The sequence below is a fragment of the Lepidochelys olivacea genome (assembly GCF_965140295.1).
Source record: "Lepidochelys olivacea isolate rLepOli2 genome assembly, chromosome: 4".
Lineage (NCBI taxonomy): Eukaryota > Metazoa > Chordata > Testudines > Cheloniidae > Lepidochelys > Lepidochelys olivacea.
In genome coordinates this window covers 47328583-47342769 of record NC_140414.1, presented here as the reverse complement: position 1 = coordinate 47342769, position 14187 = coordinate 47328583, and the positions used below count along the sequence as shown (strand labels likewise).

At 44.4% G+C, this 14187-nt stretch overlaps 1 protein-coding gene across 3 annotated transcripts in view; it reads right to left on the bottom strand.

The window, feature by feature from the left end:
- The window catches only part of AFG2A (AFG2 AAA ATPase homolog A), a 328486-nt gene that overhangs the window by 237564 nt on the left and 76735 nt on the right, over positions 1–14187 (bottom strand). For all 3 annotated transcript variants that reach the window (XR_014711280.1, XM_084625932.1, XM_084625931.1), the window contains exons 12-13: positions 13967–14020; positions 13439–13518 (exon numbers count right to left, since the gene is read on the bottom strand). Coding sequence is in view for 2 of the 3 variants with exons in the window: in XM_084625932.1 (XP_084482058.1) it covers positions 13439–13518; positions 13967–14020 (134 nt within the window). In the remaining variant the exon portion in view is untranslated. The remainder of the gene's footprint in view (positions 1–13438; positions 13519–13966; positions 14021–14187) is intronic.

Genomic DNA, 14187 nt, shown 5'->3' with positions numbered 1-14187 from the left:
CATACACGGGATGGATTTTGCTGGGAGCAGGGCATAGGGAGATACACAGAAAGCATTTGGTGGTGCGGGGAGATGACGGAATACCAAATGCATTTTCCAGGGAGGGAGAAAACAGACTGGATTGGAAAGGGGGGTGTCTTGGTTGGGGGCAGTTCACCAAGTGTGGTTAGGAGAAAAGAGTGGATTGGAGTGGTGTGTGACTGGGAAGAGAGCTAGTGAATTGAGGTGGTGCTGAGCAAACATATATGCACGTGAAAGAGGAGTGGATATGGGGCAAGATGGTATGTTTGGGGAGAGGGAGAAAGTACATGAGAAGAGATAAAACATTCTTTCTAAGGGGCTGAGGGCAGAAAAATAAAAGGGAAGGACAGAGAACAAATCAGAAGGGAAAAATAGTGAGACAGCATGAGGAAGGAAGGGGAGATGAGAAACAGGGAAGAGGAAAATTGCCGGGGAATAGAAGAAAGACTGAGGAAAGGTAAGGGAAAGAACACCATGTACGGAAAAAAAGTTTAATTCTAAAAGTTACATTAAAATATAAAACCAATTATGTATGTGTACATATCACTGTATATACACATGCACATTTACAGAAACTATCTTTTTTAAGAATTACTTTGGAGTTGTATACACAAAGGTAATAGCTGGTTCCTGCAGAGCAAAGTTTTTGCCTTTGAAAGGATCCAGACTGCACCAAACAGCCATTAGAATTTCCTGCAGAAGGATACCCACAGACCTCCCTCCAATGGATCAACCCCAAACACATACACACTGAATTCATAATTATTTAGGTGGTTGGCCAAAAGATATTACCCAGACCATTTATATGTCCTTGTCTACGCATAAGAGTAGTGGCATGTGTTTTGAGGGGAGACTAAAACCTTGTTCTCCCATCTGTGCTGCAAATGCCTAGGCACAACAGGAAGATGCTAACACTTAGAATTCTGTTATTCTGTCTGCACTGCAGCTGTCTTAAAAGAAGAAACCTGATGCACAGTACATTTTCCATTTCCCTTCATTCCGTTTCCTCAGCATTTCTCCTTCTGTGCATTCCTGAAAGTTAATCAAGTTGAAAACTGTAATCAATCATGTCTACCATAGAAGCAACTAAAGTTTAATCTGGAAGTACTACAGACTAGAATGTGAATAACTAGTCTGGATTTCACTTTTAGAGCCATGCATTATATCAATATTTAAATACAATGCCAATGTACTTCCAGCTGGATTATAAACTAAGCCTAAAATATTTAATTGGTTCTAAATACGATTAGGTCTCCTTTTTCTTCCAAAAGAAATACATTTATAAGAACTAAGGCCCTGAACCTGAAAGCACTAAAGCACATGCTTAACTTTACACATGTGAGTAGTCCCACTGAAGTCAGTTAAACTACTCATGGGCTAAATTATTATTGGGTCAGGGTCTAGGAGTCCAATCCACTCACGTCAATAAAAGCTCCTACTACCTTCAAGAGAAAGGGGAGCTCAAATTACAAAATTAAAAATATGTAGTCTGCTAAAATTAGAAGAGAAATTTACTTAAAGAATATTTAAGACATGGCATTCATAATAGAGTATTTATGCTAGACAAGAGCCTTTAGCAGTTAACTTCACTGAGTACATACAGGTGTCAAACATTCATTAAATTTAAACAGCATGTGGACAGTGCAGCTTGTAAATATTGCTATTCCAAAGTAAACTCTTACCCTATTTTCTGAAAAAGTTATTAAAAAAAAAAAAAAAAAAACACTTTAGCCCTTTACAAATCCTCATTAGGCCTGGAACTTTCGTTCTGCTAGAAATCCAGTTCAGAGGAGCCAACCTATTTCTCCAGCCACTCTTCCTAAATTGAAGCTAACTCCAGCATATTAAGAGTTCAGACAATAACAGCCAGAGATTCAAAGGCCTGGATTTTCCACAGCATCCAAATGCAGCTTAGATGTGCTAGAAAATGGTAGTGGTAGTGAATCAGTTGAGGTTCTCCCCATTCAGGGCTACCCACCCCCAGGGTAAATTAAAGCAAGAGAAGACCTGCGGCAACTTATGCAGCTGGCAGAACATCCCTTGCAACAGCAGAGGTTCAAGTTTAGTTAAGCTCTGCTCTTCCACATCTCCTCTCCCCTCCACTACCAGGCTTCCTCCCATCCTTTTACACCAATAATGGGACATTGGGGCAGATGAGAGGGGCTGTGCCAACTCCAGCAACTGTGTGCTACTGGACATTCATCCTACACAGGAAGACTTCTCTGCTGGGACCCTTTAACCTATTTTAGGGCACTTTACCCTGCGCACATCCAGCTCATGCATTTTAAGGCCAGAAGGTAGCATTCTGATCAATCTGACCTCTTGCATAATACAGGCCATAGACTTCACCGAGGGACTTCTGCAAGCCCAATAATTTGTCTTTGTGCTAAAGCCAAATTTGGCTTAAAGACAGAAGATTTACACAGCCCTTGTTATTAAAACCAGAGATGCCACTCATTGTAAACAGAAGATTCATTTCCTCCAGGACAAAAAATTTCAAACCTGCATGCCTAAAGTTGGGATTCTAAACCCATATTTTGGCATTTCAATAGAGTGCATAGTTTTAGAGATACTGAGCAACCCAAGCTCCCATTGAAATCTATAGGTTTGAAAACTGTGGCTTATAAATTTATAGATTTATCTTCCCACCATGGCTTAGTCATTTTAATGTAATCTATGCACAGAGAGGAGGGGGGGAAAAGTATGTCCCCCAAATATCATTGCTATATTACTCTTTGGATGGGCTGCTATTTAAGAAGTACCAAGGTCGCCCTCTCCTCATCAGCCCACCTCTGCCCAAAAAACCTGACTGCCAGCCTAATAACTATCTCAGCCTTGGATTTTATATTGCACAGCATGGATCTTTTTTAAAAAAAGGAATTTAACAGTGTCTTTTACTCCAGCCAACAATGCTTTATGTCTTAGGTTACAAGATTTTGCAGCTAAGGGGAAAAAGTTACCTTGCTTCAGAAAAGCAAGAAAAGGAAAATAAGTCTATTCCCCAAAAATCCTAAAAATTTACACATATAAACAATAACCCATTTCCAAAGAACATAGATTTCTTAAATTAGGCAAACAGAGTGTCTGTGCTGCATTTACACAGAGCCATGTTCATTCATCACTTTCAAGTCTGATTACCAAGCCATTTCCTGTAGGCAACCTCTAATGGTCAGAAGAATTAGGTTTTACATAGTCCGGATACCAAGGAATAACAAGTACCCATAATTCTCTGCAGCTACGCACTTTTGTTAAGAGTTTTAAGCTTTGAAAGGGGAAAGGATTACTTGGAACGAAAACATTCCTTGCTCACTGTTGTATCTGGACCAGCCATGTGTTCCTGACCTTAATGTCATAGTCTTTTCTGCAAACAGTCATAACACCATTTTACAGAAGTTAGAGAAAAACATAACTAGCTAATGGAACCTAGAGTTAGTCAGAACCATGGAATGATGGAAAACATCTATTATGTCATCTAGTCCTTCTCTCTGCCAGTGCCCTTGTTGTACATTAATTTGTGGATTGTCCAGTTTTGTTTGAAATGTGCCAAACAAACTGCACCCCTTTCCCATGTGACTGTTCTACAGCGTACAAGATCTCACTGTCAAAAAACAGTTTTTCAGCAGTTGTTTTCCCTTTCTTAATTTCATTATTTCTACTCATAACCACTTGTAATGTCCTCAGTAATTCCTCCCAAACCTTGTTGTTTCCACCCTTCACGTATTTATAGATTTATGTCTTCCCCTTCATATGTGCCTATGGATATATATTTAAAACTCAATCTCAATCCTTCCAGAGCCTGATATTTTTGTTGTTTTTCTCTCTACTTCCTTTGCATTTGTTCATTAGTATATTTTGTAAAGGTAATGCAGTCTTAATAAGGAGCATTCTACAGCACTCCGCTGTAATATTAAACAATTACCAAGAACCACCGTAGGGAGAGAATGCTAGATTGTGTATTAAATTACGGGACTCTGGATTAGCAATGTGCAAATCGGTGAGATGCAGTAACATTGCAGTGCTACGTATCTTAATTTGGGAAATCATATTTATGTGAGGCATTGTCTAATAGTCTCAACAAAGGGACAGAAGCCAGGAACTTCTAAATTCTAATCCCGGTTCTAACAGTGCGTCTTGCTTTTGGCCTTAGTCACGTCAGTCGTTCTGCCTGAAATTTTCTCATCTATAAAGTGGGGAGAACGCTAATTAGTTGTACTGTGAGGATTAGACAGACAAACTTAATAAAAACAGTATCCACAAATGGAATACTTAACTATTCAAAAAACTACCATAACAGTTTATGATTCCCTATGTCTGTCAATGGAGATATACTTCTCCCATAGAGATGTCTCCCAGCACCAGAAGAGGTTACCTGCCTCCAGGTTCCATGGATCTGGCTCATTTTCTGTACAAATGGAGTCAACAAATATGACAATTTGTAAACAGAATTTAAAAAGAGGAAAAAAATCCTTACAAAAAAATTGTATGATAGTGTTCTGCACTGTCAAGATAGAGAAAAACAATTCAACTCACTGAGAGAAGCGGGGGACAACATAAACAGGTGTTTCCTTCAGTATGGTTAGTAATAGCACAGGAAATGGATCTCCAGAGGCTGCAAATCATTAGCATCTCTAATGCACTTGCAAATTCCTACTGTGCAAAATCAGCCTGTAAAAACAGGCTATTTCTAATAAGTGCCTTGTCTGGTTTCCTACATTGTTTAATTTCAGATGAATTTTATGAGAACTCTGCTACATATTTTACCTCCCATCTGCTTCAGATTTTACAATGAAATATTTGTGTGTCCCACCCTGTTCTTTTTAAAGCTCCAAAACCAGATGTCTCCAATATAACATGACTATAGCAGGTCAATCCACATATTTCAACAAGCTGTCCCAAGGCAATTTTTTCCCCCTGCAGGTAAGAGAAGTTGGGTTCTTTACCCCCTAAAAGAATCCAGAAAACCTCAGAGCCTCATGGCATAGACTGAAAAGGCTGGTTAAAAAATTACTTTTATTCTTCAAAAAAAAGTTTCCTCTTGCTGAAGTAGAGTTTCTAAACATTAACAATTCTATCATGGGTAGATTTGTTATTTTGGCTTTCTTCCAAGACATATTTTTGCTACAGCTATTGTGATAAGCAGGCTGGTGATTCTAATGATTTACTAGAGTACTGTTAACATTTCCAGAAAGTTTACAAATTTTCTAGTTGCAGAAATTATACATTGACAGGAAGACTGATGGGGAAGCCTTGTACAATGTGTCAACTTTTAAAATTTCAGCAGAAAATAAGGATTTATTTGTAAATGATTTTAAAATACAGCTATATTCAACACAAGTTACCACCACACACTAAACAATGTATTGAAACTGCTGAAGAGTCCCACTGACATCTTTTATCCCTGTCTTCCCATTTTGCTGGTATCCTCGACAGAAACTGGTATGGATACAGATCCTGCTACTTCTCTCTCTTCTTAGGTTATGTCTACTGTGATACATCATGGCCAGAAGGCAGCAGAAGAGAGATCTAGGAGAGATATGTAAGTCCCAGGATGAGGAGAAGCCTTATTCCCTGTAGAGGGAAGAAAGGTTTCTATAGATTAATTAAAAGCACCTGAAGCCAATTAGAGCACCTGAAGCCAGTCACCTGATAAAAAACCCCTGCTTCAATCAGCCAGAGGAAGGAGTTGGAGCAGAGAGTAGTTTGTAGACATGCCGTGGCTGGCTAGAAGAAGACCAAGACCCTAGGTAAAGAGACACCCGGCTTGTGCAGAGAGAGGGCAGGAAGCCCCACAAGCTGAAGAGAAGGAGAGGGAAGTAGCCCAGGGGAAGGAAGCACTAGTTCAAGTGGTTTGCCACTATCCCTAGGGCCCCTGGGCTGGGACCCAGAGTAGAGGGCGGGCCCGGGTCCCTCCCTCTCCACTACCCTTCTCTGGGTTACTAGTGGGACAGTAGATACCCTAATTCAGGGGCAGGAAACTGCACCCTGAACCCCGCCTCAAGAAGAGGAAGTGCAGGACCCATCATAATCGTACCGGCAATTTGCCACACGTGATGTTAGCAGTGGGATCTCCGCGCTGGGGACTTAAACCAGGGTTAGCCAAAACCATCCTGTCCCCAAGATGGACGACGTGGTCAAGGCTCTAATACAAGTCACTGCAGCCCAGCAGGAGGCTACCCGAATCCAAGCAACTGCCCAACAGGAGGTGACTCGGGTGCAGCAGGAGACTGATCAGATGTTGATGAATCAGGCTGCCCAGGACCGAGCTCTTCTACAAGAGCTGGCAAACCAGATGAAGGCTCTTATGGAGCGGAACCACAATTGCGATGGAACCCCGACTATACCGGCCAGCCACTGCCTACAGAAAATGACACGGGAAGATGACGAGGAGTCAAACGCCAAGAGGTATGCGAGAACAGCCCTGCGCGAGGCCTGGCCCTGAGATCAGTGGTCTGGTATCCTCGCCCCGTTCCTGTGTGGAGAGGCCTAGAAAGTCTACTACAATATGACTGCAGAGGATTACCCTCAGCTGAGGGCAGAGATCCTGGCCAGATCCAGAATAACGATGGCGTTGCAAGCCCAGAGGTTTCATGAATGGCAGTATACAGAGGACAAGATACCCTGATCGCAATTGTTTGACCTGATCCACCTGATCCGGAAATGGCTGCGCCCTGAGGCCCTCAGCTCTGAGAAAATGATGGAGCTCCTGATACTGGACCGGTATATGAGGGGACTACCACCAGGCGTTTGGGCTTGGGTTGGCCAAAATGACCCCTCCACGTACGAGGAGTTGGTCTCCCTCGTGGAAATTCAGCTTGCAGCCCGTGAACTGTTCCAGACCCCAGGGGGTGAGACACGGCAAACCAGGAAGCAAGCCCCAAACCCAAGGCCCCGGATTGTCGAGAACTACAGAACCACCAGAACTGGGAGGAAAGACACTGAGGAATGGCCCGAGGCCAAGAAGAGACCTGGGGGGGTTGAGAAGAGAGGGCTGGGGGGAGCGGGGGGCTGACCAAATAGCCCCAGGCAGAGGGCTGCAACCAGGATAAGGGGTCGGTGTTGCGAGTGTGGGGAATTGGGGCATATAGCAGCCCAATGCCCCAACAGGGAAGAGCCTACACAGTGCAATCTGGGGGATCCTGGGGAACAATGTGGCCTAATCGGCCTGGTAGGGGTCGCAATGACCTCACATGGGTATATAAGGTCAGTAAAAATGAATGGTATTGCGACCATAGCATTAGTAGATTCTGGGAGTGCTGTCACACTGGTCTCGGGGAAGTTGGTGGGGCAAGACCAACTAACCCGGGCCAAAACCACAGGGGCGACGTGTGTTCATGGCATCATAAATTTCTACCCCACAATCCTAGTATGGATTGAGATCCAGGGAAACGTTACCAGGGTAACTGCAGGGGTAGTCCCTAGGCTCCCCTACCCGGTCTTAATTGGTAGGGACTTCCCTGGGTTTGAGAACTTACTCCCCCCAGTAGAGCCAGGGGAGGGTAGCAACCCCAGGGCTGAGACAGAGGCACTTACAGATAGATAGCCTCACCCCAATTTTTGCTGAATTTGCCCAAAGCTATTTTCATACCCCAGGAAACCCCGAAAGTCTAGGTGGGAAAAGAGGGCAGATAAAAAGCTAGGGACCAGGATTCTAGCAGAGAACCAGAAAGCCTCCCTTGTTGGTAAGCGAACCCGTTCAGGAGGCCAGGAGACAATTCAGGACAGTGAGGACTCAGAGGCGGTTCCTAGCCCAAGTAGGGGCAACCCAAGGGGCGGAAAAAAAAATAGGTCCCATGGAGTTAGGTCAGGTTGGTACTGCATGTGAAAATTTCGAGCAGGACCAAGCCAATGACCTGGTATATGCAAATGCGAGGGAGGAGGTAGTGGAAATAAATGGTATACCTGTGGAAGGAAAGACCAAAGGCCCAAGACCATATTATGTGATCAAACGTGATCTGTTGTACCGAATAGTGCAAATACGAGGGGAAGAAGTAGAGCAGCTCTTAGTCCCATGGAAACACACAAGGGCAGTACTAGAGTTAGCTCACAGTCATTTATCTGGGGGACATCTAGAAGTAGACAAGACACTTGATAGAGTCCTAAGAAGATTTTATTGGCTAGGAATATGCGCAGAGGTCCAACGCTATTGTACCTCCTGCCCAGAATGCCAGTTGCATAGCCCCTGACCTCACTTGTGGGCCCCATTAGTACCTTTGCCTATTATTGAAGTCTCTTTCGAAAGGATAGCCATGGACCTAGTGGGCCCACTGGAAAGATCAGCACGGGGCCACCGAAACGTGTTAGTCATCTTTGACTATGCCACACGGTATCCAGAAACCATTCCTTTAAGAAACCCCACATCCAAGGCAACAGCAAAAGAACTACTTCAGGTTTTTGCCAGAGAGGGCATCCCGAAGGAGGTCCTGACTGACCAAGGAACCCCTTTCATGTCAAAATTAATGAAGGACTTATGTACCCTGCTCCGCATCCATGCCATACGGACCTCAGTCTACCATCCTCAAACAGATGGACTGGTCGAGCGGTTTAACCGCACCCTTAAAGGTATGATCCGGAAGGTGGTAGCACAGGACAGAAAAGACTGGGATACCTTTCTACCATACCTAATGTTTGCACTACGGGAAGTCCCCCAGGCATCCACCGGTTTCTTTCTCTTTGAGCTACTATACTGACGCCACCCAGGCGGAATATTAGATATCACCAAGGAGGACTGGGAAGAACAACCCAACCCAAGAAAGAATGTCACTGAGCATGTGACACAGATGAGAGAGCAAATAGCTCGAGTAACCCCGAAAGTACGAGAACATTTGGAAAAAGCACAAGTGTAGCCAGACAGCCAGCCCCCCCGCTTAAGACCAGCATTGCTGGAAACACAGAAGGAAGCCGGAACAAGGCACTTAAACATATATTCCAGCACAGCCTTTGAAGCTGTGAAAGCACAGGTGTGCTGCTACAATGTGCCTCTGGGAACAGATACAACGATTAAGCTCACAGCAGGCAGAGGCCCTGTGACAGACATGGCTCTTAGCCCCTACTAAATAGCGTGATGCACACACACCAACATCCTAGGTGGGAAAATATTTACCCTGATAAAAGAAATGTCCAGTAGTCGAAACTTATTGTTTCTCTCCCTTGCAAGTGTAAACTACTCTTGCGAGAGCTGGCGTCACCCAGACAGACCAGCCTCAATTTGGCATAAGAAAGGAGAAAGAGAATAAAGGAGTACAGAGGTATAAGTAGGGGACTTACAGCACCATGATTTTTGAGTGCTTTTCACTATCTATCTGCTGGTCAGATAAGTGACAGCCTCCCAAGGCTTCTGCAGCTAAGAGGGTCCCTACGCCTTGTCCCTTATTCGTCTTTCCGCGGAATTGAGTGACCGATCCTGGCTTGGCACCGCTGGAATCGAGAGATGCAAGGAGGGTAAGAAGCACCCACACCTGATCTCCTATCTTTAGTGTACACATATTTTGAAATAGAGCTCTATACTTTGTTTTCTTTCTTTGGGATTGTGGCTTTAGTTTTGTAACTTGTTTGTGTGTGTGTAACATCTCTACATTTAAATAAGTAGGCACTAGCAATTTTGTAACCACATGATTAGAATCTAGCTTAATAAATTTTGGTAACCATTTATGCATAAGCCTGACTTGTTTTCTCTGGTTTACTGTAAAGCAGCCAACACAATTAAAGAACCTCAGTCGTTTTGGCTCTAAAGCCTGGCCATTAGGTGAGAGTACTAAGAGCCTAGCATTGAGTTGTGCCGCCTCCACGGGGCAAACTCTTGGGGTACTCTGAGCTCTAGCAGTTAAAGTCATGGGTGGTTAGGACCTTGGGGCATCCGTCAGCCTAGCCCGGGCTGCCCGCCGCGAAGGGACAGTGCGTCCTAGCGGTTAAAGTCACGGATGGTATAAACGGGCATAGCTGGCACCTCACCAAACATCCTTGGCCGTCGGCTAACAACAAGAGACCCAGTGGACATAATACAACCGCCGGGCGAAAGTACGGAAATTTCAGCCGTGAGAACAGGTGATGGTGCTAGTTCAGACAGCGGAAAACAAGCTCCTGGCCAGCTGGCATGGGCTGTATGAGATAGTGGAAGCCATTGGGGAAGTGGACTATGAGGTCAGACAACCAGACCGCCGAAGACCAGAGAGATCTACCACGCAAACTTACTGAAGCCCTCGCGTGACCGAGAAATGTGCCTGGTCATTTGGAGAGCTCCACCTCAGATGGACGACCCACAGGGGCAGGTGAGGATATCCCCCAAATTAGCCCCAGAACAAACAAACAGATGTGATTCAACGGAACCGAGATGTATTCTGTACACAGCCAGGCCGTATGACACTGGTCCAACATCATATCGTCAACAGGCCTGGAATAAGGGTGACGATAAAACCGTACTGGATACCGGAAGCTAAAAAAGAGGAACTTCGGACAGAAGTAAAGATGATGTTGGAACTTGGGGTTATTGAAGGATCCCACAGCCAGTGGTCCAGCCCTATCATCCTAGTACCCGAGCCTGACGGGCACCCTGAGGTTTTGCAACGACTTCCGGAAATTGAATGAAGTATCCCAATTCAATGCCTATCTGATACCACGTGTCAACGAGCTAGTTGATCAGTTAGGCAAGGCCCGATACCAAACCACTCTGGACCTGACCAAAGGATATTGGCAAATTCCCCTGGCCAAGAACGCCAAGGAGAAGACTGCTTTCTCTACACCTGATGCAATACATTGTCCTCCCTTTCAGACTCCATGGGGCCCCTGCAACATTCCAATGACTTATGGATAAATTGCTGTGACTCCATGCCAGGTATGCCGCCACCTATTTAGACGATATGGTCATCCATAGTCCTGACTGGGAAACGCACCTAAGGAAAGTAGAAGTGGTACTAGATGCATTGTGGAAGGCCGGCCTAACTACCAACCCTCTCAAGTGCATGATAGGACTAGCTGAGGCTAGATACCTCGGGAATGTAGTAGGGAGAGGCTTGGTAAAACCCCAATGGAACAAAGTGGAGGCAATACAAGATTGGCCTCGGCCAGTCTGTAAAAAGCAGGTCAGAGCATTTCTCGGGTTAGTAGGGTACTATCAGATTCATTCCTCATTTCACCACAAGAGCTGGGCCATTGACGGACCTGATAAAGGCTGGGGGCCCTGAGATAGTAAAGTGGTCTGATGCAGCAGAAGGAGCATTCACAGATTTAAGGACAGCCCTTTTCTGCCATCCAGTACCCATAGCCCCAGACTTCAAGAAATAATTACTCCTACAAACAGATGCCTCGGAGGTAGGGCTAAGAGCCGTCCTTTCGCAGATGGTAGGGGAGGAGGAAACCTGATCCTGTACCTCAGCCAGAAGCTCCTCCCCAGGGAACAAAAGTATGCCGTTGTTGAAAAGGAATGTCTGGCGAAAAAAGGGCCATGGAAACTGTCCGCTACTACCTACTGGGGCGGCGATTTACCCTGGTGACAGACCACACCCTGCTCCAGTGGATGCACGGAAACAAGGAGAAGAACGCAAGAGTGACTAGATGGTTCCTATCTCTGCAACCCTTTCATTTCCGAGTACAGCGTAGGGCCGGAAGCCAACACAGCAACGCAGATGGCTTGTCACAAAAGCATTGTCTCTCGTCCCAAGTAGGCCAACCCCATGGTGTTGAGCGGGCGGGAGGATATGTGATACAGCATGGCCAGAAGGCAGCAGAAGAGAGATCTAGGAGAGATATGTAAGTCCCAGGATGAGGAGAAACCTTATTCCCTGTAGAGGGAAGAAAGGTTTCTATAGATTAATTAAAAGCACCTGAAGCCAATTAGAGCACCTGAAGCCAGTCACCCGATTAAAAACCCCCTGCTTCAATCAGCCAGGGGAAGGAGTTGGAGCAGAGTGCGGTTTGGAGACATGCCGTGGCTGGCTAGAAGAAGACCAAGACCCTAGGTAAAGAGACACCCGGCTTGTGCAGAGAGAGGGCAGGAAGCCCCACACGCTGAAGAGAAGGAGAGGGAAGTAGCCCAGGGGAAGGAAGCACTAGTTCAAGTGGTTTGCCACTATCCCTAGGGCCCCCGGGCTGGGACCCAGAGTAGACGGTGGGCCCGGGTCCCTCCCTCTCCACTACCCTTCTCTAGGTTACTAGTGGGACAGTAGATACCCTAGTTTAGGGGCAGGAAACTGCATCCTGAACCCCCACACAAGAAAAAGAAGCGTGGGACCCATCATAATCATGCCAGCAATTTGCCACACTATCTAGAGAACCTATGCCAGTATAGGTATGCTGGCAGAGTCCCTTGAGTAGATACAGTTTATGCCAACAGAAAGGAGTTTTTCCGCAGGTGTAGTAACACTACCTCCCTGAACAATGTTACCTATGCTGACAGAAACCTTTTTCTGTCAGCATAGCTGCATTTACTCTGGAGGCTTTGTCGATACTAATGTCACTAGGGGTGGGTGTTTTTCCCCCCCACACTCCTGACCAACATAGCTGTGCTGGTATAAGTTTAAAGTGTAGACTAGGCCTTATTGGCAACACTTGGGACTAGAATTGTCATAATAAAAGTTCCTCCCAGTAAGTGGATTGGATTTGTATGAATAAGGAGATGGTAACGTGCAACAAGTACCACACAGGCTACTAATGAGAAGAAATTGTTTTAAAAAATTTAAACCATATCAAGTCTAATTGCAGAAGCTTAAGTTATAAGAGGAAGTAGGTACATTTGAAAAAAAATATACTACTTCTACCGAAATAAGGAAGTAAATTACACCAACTGAAAACTGCTATCCTTCTTTAGCAGGAAAAACTTCTGAACTCCCTTCGATTTAGTGCAAGATGGTATGAAAAGATTGTTAGCATTATTGCTCAGCTACACAGGATTTTTTCACTTTACACATTAAGGACATAGATACTTCAAAATCATTTAATCAAGGCCCAGTCCAGCAAAGCACTTCAACTGGACTTTAATGGACTTACTCCCCTGCTTAAATTCAGGCATATGTTCAAGTGTTTTGCAGGACTGAGGCCTTATACTGTAATGCAATAGCCCTGAGACAAATAAAAAATTAATTAATAGAACCCAATCAGAGATTTGCAATGGACAAGACCTGTTACTAAATAGCAGGTAGTCCAGATCCCTGCCATTGAAGGGAACTGAAGGATATGGAGTTGGTCTGTAGAATCTTTGTTACTGGTAATGATGTGAGAAAGGAAGGAACCACCACCTTGCCTTCAGATGCCAGCTTGAATATGCTGGACTGGCAGTGATGAAGGACCTCCTTTTACTTGAAAAGGGTACACGTATGATGTGGAATTATAGAAAGACAATAAACCTGGGATCTCAACAAATCCATTTCTAAAGTCACTTATCAGAACAGAAATGAACACGGAGTATTTTTGTAAAAGTATTCCTTACCTCCCTCTTTCAACTGCCAAGGCATCTATTTCATCAAAGAAAAGAACGGAAGGCGACACAGCTCTGGCTTTCCTGAAGATCTAGAGAAACAATAATAAAATAGTTTACTGGGGTGGAGGGGGGAATTTCTGGACAAAACTCATGCATTCAAACACCTTGTTCGAACTCCAAAAGGCAAAGGGCAAAGAATAACATCTTGTGGCCCTTTTTTTAAAATTGGGCTTACTTTGGAGCTAAGTTACATCATACTATATAATGTAGCTTCAATAGCAACTTTCACTGTAAGCCTGATTTTGACATACCCCACTAACTTTCTAAAAGCAAAAAGCAAACAAAAACACAAAAAACTTCATTTTGCCTCAGAATCTCTGGTCAAAGAGAGGGTGGGTTTTTTTGTTTGGTTAGGGTTTTTTTTTGAAAGCTTAAGGTTAACCAGACAATGTATTATTAACATGGAAAGTTTGAAAAACAAGCACACATCCAGCACAACATGCAATGGGCCCTGACTTACAACTCGCATCTTCTTACCTCTCTCACAGCTTGTTCAGATTCACCAACGTATTTATTCATCAATTCAGGTCCCTGCACAAACAGAAGAAAGCAGTTTTTAAAAATTATCATTCTAACTTCATTTACTGGTATGTCACTATCAATATCTTCTCACACAGCATTTTGTGCGTAAAACACTAAATCACTACTTGCAAAAGTTTTATTCCTTTGGCTGTAGTGTCTCCTCCGTACACTAAGTT